The following is a 10562-nucleotide window of genomic DNA, read 5'->3' as shown; positions in this document are numbered from 1 at the left end:
GCACAGTGGCCCTGACATGGTCGGAGCTGGGGGGAGTGGGGCAGGAGGCAGGCAGCCAGGACAGTCCCCAGGGGAAAGTCTGGAGGTGGAACACATGAAACTTTCCTTCTCTCCTCCCACTGCCCCTGCAGGTTGCATGTGGGGCTGGAATTTCCCAGCAGGCTATCAGAGCCCAGCTCTAGAGCAGCCAGAGGGACACATGCTAACTGTGGGAGGGGTGACCCAATTCCAGGAGCAGCCCTGGGCAGGGCCTGAGGGACTGGAGCACAGGTGCTCAAGTTCCCTAAAATGTTTACCTTTTGAATCCGAACTCAGTCTAGGTTTATGAATCAGGACTTCGAAGGCAGGGTTTCCTTTATTTGGGAAGGGGAGGGGTGGCTCACTGTGGACAATTTCTTCTTTCTTATTTTACAATCTGGAATCTGCTCACTTGCACATCAGGCCCAATCTGGTAACTTTTGCACAAAATCAAAAGCCTAAATGATCTTTTCTTAGGAAACCAAACCGAGTGGCTCGCTGATGCACCCCTACGGCACGTGTCCCCATGCATGAACGCAAACGGGGTCCTTTAGGGGTCCCATCAGCCTGAAAGACTTCCGGGTGTCTTGACAAGAGGTGTGGGTGTCCTCAGGAACTCACACTCCGGCGGTGGGTGCCGCTTGTGTCAAATGTGCAGGAAGTAAGAGCAGGTCAGGGGTGGGAACCGCAGCAACTGGTCCGAGAGTGAAGTCAGACGTGGAGGGTGTGCAGGGGTGTGGGTGGGGTCAGGGACGCCCTAGAGGGTGGTGACAGATGAAGGGGGACAACGGCCTGGAAGCTGCAGGAAAAGGATTTAAAATAATGGGTCACCACTGGGAAGGTGAGACCTTGGCAGCCGCAGGGAACTGGAAGAGATTGAAAGAAGCCAGGACAAACCTGAGGGGTCCTGGCTCTGCCACCGTCGGTGCATGTCCAATGGTCACGCCACCTGTACGGACCTCGATTTCTAGTAAAGGACTGAAGTCGAGGGTCACCGAGGCTCCTTTCAGCTGGACAAGGCTCTCTCATTTAGGAGGGAATCCTGACAAGAAAACAAACAAGAACTTGGGGTGGTGAATCCTCTTTGCGCCTCATCCTGTGATCCCAGCAGCGGGCTCTCTGCTCCCCATCCTCTGAGAGAGAAGCAGTGAAAAGTCTCGAGTGAGAATTTTGCCTCCGGTTTGATTTTGCTTCACTAGGCACTCTCTGGAGGTGAGAAGGAACTCAGGAGATGGTGTATTTTTGGATACGGTCACTCTTTTTTGCACTGGAAGCCCAGAGGGTGGGTTTAGATTTGCTGCAGAGGTCATACACAAATCCGTACTCTTTGGCCCTCTAGTCATGCCTTGCCAGTGACCGTGGTCAAGGACGTCCCATCACTGTCAACTGTCCTTACACCTGAGATGGGGACACTCGGATCAAGTCAGGGCCTGTGCTTGGGACCAGCTAGGCTCCCAGAAACTCACCTCAGCCCCCATTCTGAGCAGCCTGACGGCCCCAACAAGCTTCAGAATGGGGCCTCACAGGGCCAGTCCTACTTAAAGGAATCAAAGGACTCCTCTCACTTCAAAGAAAGCACCCAAATCTTCTGAAGAAAGACGAGCAGTCTGATAAAAAACAAAAAAAATTTTTTTGTTTGGATTGTAAAGAATAGTACAGACTAGAACAAAGTTTTATTTAGGTAAGTCTAATAAACAAACACCAAAAAGTAAAACACATTAAAAACTTTATTGTAAGTACCACGCATGTCTAAATTTGCATCAGTTTGCAACACTTCTGCTGGCTTTGCAGAACACAATAGTTGCAAGTTTCCTTAAATCTTGCTTTAGATCTTTTCAGGCTCATCTGCTCTGGCCACCCCCTCCTCCCCACGGTGGGGTCAGTCTACCCTGCCTCAGGCTGATATCCGATCACCCCAGGGCCAGGTGGAACCTGCCTCCAGAGGGGCTGGCCCTGCAGCTAGGACGCCCCGTACTGCTCCAGTGAGCCCACTCTTCTCTTTGTCCCATTTTTACTCCTAGCCTGAGTGGCTAATTGTGGATATTCTAAGCAAAATTAACTCCAGTTAAGTTTCATGGAGTATTCCAGAACCTCAAATCGGTACCTGATTATTATTTTTTAATGGAAGCAGGGAGTAGTTGGGAAAAATCCCCTAGACTGGAGCGGGCTGGAACAGGTGGAAGAGGGTTCAGTTCCTTGTCTCTCCTTCATTGGCCGGGTCTGGCCAACTCTGCGTGTGGCAGATATGAACTGCTCATCCCTAGGGAGTGGGGACCCTGAACTGCCACCCGGGTTTGAAAGCAAATTTGAGGGGGGAAAAAAAAAAAGCAATGAAAAAAGTCCATAAAGAAAATGTGACAGGTCCTTTCTGAGTACCAGTCCCCTTTCCGGCGCGTATGATCAGATATAATGTAGGAAGATGCATTATAGTAAAAAGAATATGACAAGAGCAGTAATTTCCCATCTGGAGTGCTGTTCAACTGCCTGCAGAAATCTGTAATTTTAATGCATTTTAAACACATTAGGAATGGGAGATGAATTCTCCAAACCAAGGAAAATACTCCATAAAAAAATAAAGATAGAAAATACATGCTCCCTTCATGGCAAACTTATCATGGATACTTAATGGTAATGATCTTGGAATTAAGGGAGGGAGCAGCGGGGACCACCCTTTGCTCAGGAGGACAGCGAGGACATCTCGCCAGAGAGTGCCGGGTCCTGGGGCTGAGCCGGTAGCGGGACGGCAGTGCTGTGGTCAGCAGCCCGCCGGCCCCTGTGCTGTCCGCTGGGACCGTCAGTGCTGCAGCAGGAAGTTGGTGGCCACGTTAAGGTCATTATTTGAAGCTCTCAGGGCTTCCAAAGCGTCACCTCTGGAAAATCCCATCTCCATGAGCCGGGCAACCTGAAAACAGAAACAAAACCAGAAAAGCCTGATGAGGCTGACGACACTGCCACTGACCCACCAGCCCCAAAATGTTCCTCGTGTGAGTTCTGTAGGACAGATTAAAGAGCAATAACAACACAACCGGTTTTCATTTCAGTGTGGAATCTGATGCTTATAAAATTACAACCGGCTCACCTTTTACGGTGCTCACTATATACAGCCAATAAATGTGCATTTCCTCACTGAGTCCTCACTTTAGAGATGAGGAAGGGGGCTTCTGAGGGTCAGTGACCTGCCAGGATGAACAGAGGGCGGCCGAGCTGTGGCGCGGGACCTGGGAAGCAGGTCTGCACCAGCCACATTCCTTCAGGGTCGAAGTTGACTCCCGAGGAAGAGCCGCAGGCGTCCTGAGTCTGGCGGGCTCCCAGGGTACACACGCCTTTGCGTTCCTGGCTTGGCTCAGGCAGAGCACGGCCTTGGGGAGCCCGCCCCCAACCCCACCCCCGGTGTCTCACGGCAGGTGCGGCGTCCCCGGAGTCCCCGCCGGCCTGCGGGCAGCAGCTGCGCAGAGGGGGCGAAGCCCGGGCAGAACGGGGTGGAGGAGGCAGCTAAAGCCACCGAGGGCAGGGAGGTCGAGGCCTCCATCTTTAAGACCACAAATCCCAGTCTGTGAATGTAGAGGTTTCCTGTACTTTTACATACAGGCAGTCTCCAAGGTCAGAACAGGCAGTGTTACTACAGTTTATTCGTAACCTGTTTTCCCACTTTAAAATGTATTATAAAAACATTTATGACCCTGGACTAGCCGCAGGTGGTGGTGTTTTTTGTTTTTACTTATTTTGAAATATACTACATTTGCAATAATATATAGTGAAAAGTGATACTCTTACAAATGTTGAGATTTCCGGGAGGTGTGAGTTGACAAGGGGCTGGGGACTTAATCACCGCTTCTAACCTTCCGGTAGAACGCGATGCCCTGAGGCTCCCCAGTGGTCAGAGCCCGGCTGCCTCTCCTTCCCCCCAGCTGAGGGGGGTGTGCGCGGGAGGGCGAGGGCAGGCGGGTCAAGCGGGTGGCCGCAGGGGTGACTGAGACCCCAGACTCCTCGTCCCTCAGGGGGCCTTAGGGAGAGGCTAACCGTCTGGGAGGAGACTCGGCCCACTTTTCAGAAGCTGGGGTTCTAGGGTGTTTTTTGAAACTGACGCCCTGATCCCTCATCAGTGGATCGTTGAGACTAGTATTAAAAAAAACCACACAGCGAGGGTCCTCCCTCTAAGGAACCTCATTCCAGTTCTCCACCTCCACACACGCCTCCTAAGGGCCCGGCCTGGGGCAGGAGACCGCCGACTTCCAGCTCAACTTCCGGGGGGTAATGGACCGACTGACTGCTGGCGTGGGCAGAACGGCAGGGATCCCTGCTTCCATCTCCTGCTCTGGGAAAAAGTGGCCCTTTCGGGAGTCTCAGGAACACTTCTTCACGCACTGGCTGGGATGCAAAGCTCTTCCTCAAGGGAGCCGAATCTGAGTCTAACTAGTTATACCGCCCGTGGGACTTCAAAGGCCCTAATTTGTCTTTTGAAGCCACAGGAAACAGCCCCATTCCCTTCTCTGCACGAGGCGCTCGAGTGGCCTCCCCACCTCTGCAGGCACGCAGCTCCTGGTCCGTCCCAGGCTGCGTGGCTCCGTGTCTCCCACCTTTGCTGCCGGTGTGTCCTCTGCTGGGAGGCTCTCCCCTTTGCCCTTGGCCTGGTTAACTCGTCTTTATCCACTGATCTCGCGGCATGTGTCCCTTTCCCACGTTTCCCAGCCGAGGAGAAACCCAGAGTAGGGGTCTCGTGGTCCCACTGACTGCTGTCCTGTGCTCCTCCCAGCTGTGACTTAGGGCCGACAGCTTCTTACCACCGTACTGTAAGGGCCCTGGCTGTCTTCGTTCATCTCTGTGTCTCAGAATTCAGCACTTTCCAGCCTGCCCCTCCCCTTCCAGCGCTCGTCCATTTGTGCTGCTGCAGAATATGGTCCTGCTGGCGTGGTCTGCCCAGGGCGGAGGGCGGCTAGACGGTGCCATCCCAGCCCTTGGCACAGTGGGTGTGCATGCACATGTGTGCGTGTACACATGTCCCGAGTGTGTAGCTACAGCATCCTGGGGTGGTGAGTTAGCAGGCCTGCTATAAACCCTGAGTGAAATGCGCTCAAGCTGGGCCTCCGAGTAAATTTTTATCTGTTCTTCCAGGGATTGGGAGCATCTCTGTCGAACTTCCTCTGATCGTTTTCTAGCCAACTAAAACTACTGTCAGCTTAAATTCTGTTGTTTCCTGTGCTAGTTCCCTCAAACTCTATCATCCCCACATCTGATGAGCACACTTGCTAAGCTCTACAACTCAAGTCACTCAAGTTAAAATGCCAAGCATTCAAGGGCAAAGGCAGGGCCCAGCACTCACCAGCCCTCCCCTTTCTATCCAAGCGGCTCATCAACAGGTTTCTTGAATTTTAACCAGTTTCAACCTTCATATTATTATCTGTTGCAATGTCACTACCATCTCTCCCAACGCGGCAAGAAGTGCACATGTCTTGGTGGCATCCTGTGTCAACAGGATCAGTTTGGTGCCTTCAGACCACAAGGCTCTTTACCTCTCACAAGTATCTCCTCGATAATCTATTTCAGGCTCCTGCCACATGTGACACATGAGTTTTGCCGTTCAATAATCAGAATCCACACTCTTGCCTTTCCTTGGGGTCATTTCACACTGAGTGGCACTCGGGGACCCGCTGGATGTGCGTCAACAGGGAGAGACCACCTCACTGGTCTGGGTACTGTGGCCAGGCTATTTCATACACTCCTGGACGGAAATGACCTTTTACGATGTTTATTCCAGTCACTTCCGGTTAAGGACCACTATCTTTAGTGGAGTGAACGTGGCCAGTGATGGGGTGGGCAGCTCTGCCTGCCTTGTCTCTGTCACCCACGGACATGATGCCACGGGCCAACGATGTGTCCGCTCTCAGTGACGGTGAACAGTGTGGCAAATGCTACACTCGCTGTCACCTCTGTCACCTCTAGTACTTCAAGCATAGCTAACGCCTGGCTGCTCCTTTGCACCCAGCCGAGAGGAACAAATCCACCTGTATGGCAATTCACGATTCATAACCTGGAGCTGATGCCGTGTGAGCCTCGCCCCGGTGCTGGTACCGGGCGGGGCTGCCGGCCACAGCTTCCAACTGTACTGGAGTTCTCTCTCCACCGACTCCCGAGTCTGGTCCGAAATCCAGGAGATGCTGAGCGCAGGCTGCTGCACACACAGAGCAGAGCAGCCGTGGCACTGCGGCTCCGAGGGAAAAGCGCTGGCCAGGCCGCGCCCGAGGGGCTGATGTCTGGTGTGAGGAGAAACGCGTTCTCTGCACACAAGGCTTCCTCGGGCTTCATTCTCTCTTCAGAAACACAACCACACGTGCCATCACTGGCTTTGACAGCTGAGCTGGGTTCTTCACAGGTCTCCGCTGAAAAGGATGTTTGCTGTTCTGTGCAGGCGGTGGCTGAGTGGCCATCACAGCCCTTTGCCTAAAGCTGGCTTTGGAACCTTTTGCATTTCTTCAGGGGTGAGAAGACGAGTGTGATGAGAGGAATTTCACTGCTGGATGACCTGGTACTTTGACCAGATGAGAAAGCTCACGAAGTAGACACAGTGTTAACACTATTTAAAAACTGAACAAGCACAGGAAGAAAGGACATCTGTAAGTTTCCTTTAGTGTCCAAAACTGTAAACATCTACAAAAAATGAAATGGCACACTCGGGCGTGGGTATGAGGATAACAATCAGAAAACCAGAAGAAGGACAGAGAGAGGGGTTCCGACGGTGTTTCCTTGCTGCCCCGTCATCCTGCAGTGGACAGCGCTGGCTGGGGCGACCGCAGCCAGGCAGGGGGCTGTGCCTCCCTCCCACTGCTGCCCTTCCTCGGGGGATCAGCAGCGCACGGCCAGGACGGTAAGGGCCGCAGCAGAGAGCTGCAGCCCCCGTGGTGGACACCGAGAATCACCGTCGTGGTCCTCTGTGGTTGGAACTTGTGCCCCTACTACCTCAAGGTAATTCTTACTCAAGAAAATGAATAAAACCCCACTTTAACACTCTATTACTCTTTGACACAAGTGAAGTAGGACATTCATTCCAATGAGATTTATAGCAATTCCTCTCAGTTTGAAACACTCCTTTGCTTGTTTTGTTCAAAGAAGACTGTGGTTTTCTTTAACTTCCCTTTAGCTAAGGGTGTCAGAAACAAATCGTTTTTGGGGTTCTTACTTACCAAATTCTGACTCTTGCAGAAAACAACGCCCACCTGAAAGGTAGTCCCGACCAGTCCCCTGTGGGCTGCCCGTGGTGGCTGGCCGCTTCCCAGGCCATGTGTGCACCCTGCCGGGAGGAGTGACCCCAGAGAGGCCCTGGGAGGTAGGCTTGCCCTTCTCTGCCCTCATTATAGCTGTCATTTGTCACCAGTCAGGGCAAGCTCAATGCCAGACCCCTGTGGGTCAATGCCACCCTCATTCCCTATCAGCTGACCCCCTCTCTCCTCCTTGGAACTGCTGAACCCCTGTGATCCCACGGTTGGCTGAGTGGACTGGACCTGCTTATCTTACGCTCCCGCCCGGCCGCAGGTGGCTCAGCGGCCCCTCATCTTTTTACTCTCCTGCTTGCTTCAGGGTTTAGTCCTGAGAAGGCCCTGGCTACAGGCTGGGGGGGGCTCGTTTGCTTGCATCTTTCAGTACTCAGCAGAATTAGGCACCCCCGAAAGTTGGTTTATTTGACTGCCACTCAATATTTCATTCTAATGGATAACATGTTCTAACACTAGCACTAGAGATTAGAGGTGGAAAGGTCTGACGAAGGACCACCCTCTAACACATTTTTAAGTGAAAAAAATTGTTCTTTTGAAAAAGAAGCCCTCCAACCGCACCTTCACGTTCAGCCCTGCTCTAACCGCCACTGGGGCACCTGCTGTGTGTCAGGAGGGAAACGCGGCAGAGATGCTACTGGCCCTCATGGAGCTCACCGTCCGCCAGGGAACCAGATGACATGGGCGTCTCTATACCAACACCCAACTTACTGTGGTCCAGATACTCAGAGCAGAAGCACTAAGTTTTCATAAGGTGAGCATTTTGGAGTTTAGACAGGTTTCTCAGAGGCAGCGGTGAGGACTCCAGAGATGAGGAGAGAGACTCACCGAGATTCAGATTCTCTCATACTGAATACATTTCACTACTTATCCGCTATGACTGTGAGGGTCTGTGTGCCATCTCTCTTGGGCCGACGGATATTTCAGAGGACATGAATGGAATCCACACGACGGGTCTCACGTATTATAAAATACGAAGCGGTACCATATCTCGAGTGGTCAAGAGTCTCCAAAGCACCTGCACTGCAACATGTCCCCTGGGCAGGGATGGAAGACGTTACATACGTGGTTATGAGCATAACATGCCCCTTCTTTCACATCGAGTCCATCCTCCAGGGAAATCCAACACTGGGATTCCCTGTTTAAAATCCTGTATTGTTCCTTAATGCCTACAGCACGGAAGCAGAGGTCCATGTCCTGCTGAGGATCACTGGGAAGCCTCCCTACTTCTTCCCCACATGAGGCCCCTGCCCCAGCAGTCACTCTCCGCTCCAACCTCACCCACCTGTGCTTCCCCAGATCTGAGGCTTTTCACCAGGCCACATCTTTACAAAGAGCACTGCCCCCCGCCCTCCCACACTGGCAATCCTTCAGCAGCATCGGAAGATTTGATTACAGTTGGCAAGAACTGCCCCTGAGCCTAGCTCCACACTGGGCTCTGCACCACGTGCAGGCAGGAATCGCTTGCCTTACCTAACTCCGTTGTTCAAGAACCTAGCCCAGTAGTTAGACTGGGCAGAGCGGACAGCTGATAACTGCTGGCTGACTACAAAGGAAGGAAAGACGTGACCGGAAGTGAGGAAGTCAACATTTGTGAAGTCCATGTTTGTCCTCCTTTCGTTAAATGCCAGCATTGGCTCAGTTAGTCCTGTTTAACTTCCTTGTCCGATTTCACCTGTGCGTCCCATTAAGCATAAACCGAAGGGACACCTTCTAAGCTTGGGGAGGGCTCAAGAGAGACAAACTTGGGAAGCTTTTTTCCCTTTTGATTTAAAACAAAAAAAAAATGAGGCCAATATGACAAAATTTCATTATTTGTTAATTTTGCGTATGGGTGTAATATGAAAATCCTTGGTTAAGAAGAAAAAGATAAAAAGAGACAGAAACGCAGTACTGCATACACTTATTTTTAAGATACTAGTAGGGTTTGGGGTGGCATCTGCAAGGGGTGATGAACTGGCAAAGGTGCTTGTTGAACAACAGTAGGAGTGGATCGTGAAGAACTAAAAATCCAGAAACTTAATAGCGATAGTAGAAAAGGTGGCAAACATTTCTATGGCCGTATGTTAGAGTCTTACTAGACTTAATGGGGGATGCACGTTCTTTCTTATAATAATCTTTGTTTTCAAAATAGATGGACTACATTTCCTATCTTTAATAACTCTCACTAAAATTCCTGAAGTATTTGCTCACATCAGAAAAAACTCAAATAATCATTTCTCTTTTCCTTGGTTTAGAAAATTACTAAGTTTCTTAAATGCATTTAAATCACATGACTGATGTTTAAATAAAGTACAGCACATCTAATTGAAAAATTAAGCATAAAAAGGTTTTGTTAATTCAAACTATCTTAATGTTACTAACAAATAATTAAAAAAAAAAATAAATTTATTTATTTAAGTATTTTTGCCCACATTGGGTCCTCGTCGCCGCGCGTGGGCTTTCTCCAGTTGCCATGAGCGGGGGTCACCCCTTGTCGTGGTGCGTGGGGCCTCTCCCTGGGGGAGCCCCTCCCGCCGTGGAGTATGGACTCCAGAGCGCAGCCTCAGCAGTTGTGGCAAACGGGTCCAGCTGCTCTATGGTACGTGGGATCCTCCCGGACCAGGGCCCGAACCCGCGTCCCCTGCATTGGCAGGCGGATTCCCAACCACTGTGCCACCAGGGAAGCCCCAAATAATATTTTAGACAGTGTCTAGCCTCCAACTAACCAAGAGATTATACGTAACTATACACTTGTAAACGTTACTGTAAATGTCTTGAGCTAAGAACAACATCCTTCTTCTCTTTTACAGTCTCTTGAGCACCAGCCACAAAAACTACTGAGGGTCTACGGAGATAATGTTGAGGGGGACCTCCGTGTCTTAATGCGGGGCAGTCTGTAAGGCCATTTCGGGATAATCAAGAAATAGAAAAGACAAGATTTAGAAAAGGCAATGAATAAGGAAGCATGTTAAAAACAACCTCTCACGTATTTACATCTTTTCATAACAGAGCCAAGAAGAAGTAAATGATATTTAGAACTGATACCGACATCGTGTTAACCTCGCTCTCGTCATTCTGGGAGGATCAAGGAGAATGATTCATTAAAAAAAAAAAAAACCCTAAAGACTTCAGTTACACACATTCACCTTGTTATCATTTTTTGACAGTTTTTTTCCCTCAAGTGTCAAAACTAAGAACTATTTCACCTTTAAATACTTTCTATCGTCAACGGCTGCTCTGCTGTGAGGGATGTGACCTGGGTTCTCAAGGAAACAGTAATATAACAGAACTTTCTTT

At 50.5% G+C, this 10562-nt stretch overlaps 1 protein-coding gene across 1 annotated transcript in view; it reads right to left on the bottom strand.

Moving 5' to 3' along the window:
* Window positions 1-1732: 1732 nt before the first annotated feature.
* Window positions 1733-10562, bottom strand: part of UBAC2 (UBA domain containing 2) — a 155048-nt gene continuing 146218 nt past the window's right edge. Inside the window, exon 9 of the mRNA XM_065896047.1 lies at window positions 1733-2920. Within this exon, the coding sequence (XP_065752119.1) occupies window positions 2813-2920 (108 nt within the window). The 3' untranslated portion in view covers window positions 1733-2812. The remainder of the gene's footprint in view (window positions 2921-10562) is intronic.

The sequence above is a fragment of the Phocoena phocoena genome, chromosome 18 (assembly GCF_963924675.1).
Source record: "Phocoena phocoena chromosome 18, mPhoPho1.1, whole genome shotgun sequence".
Classification (NCBI taxonomy): domain Eukaryota; kingdom Metazoa; phylum Chordata; class Mammalia; order Artiodactyla; family Phocoenidae; genus Phocoena; species Phocoena phocoena.
Note: the sequence above shows the minus strand (reverse complement) of the source record. Positions and strands in the feature narration are given on the sequence as shown.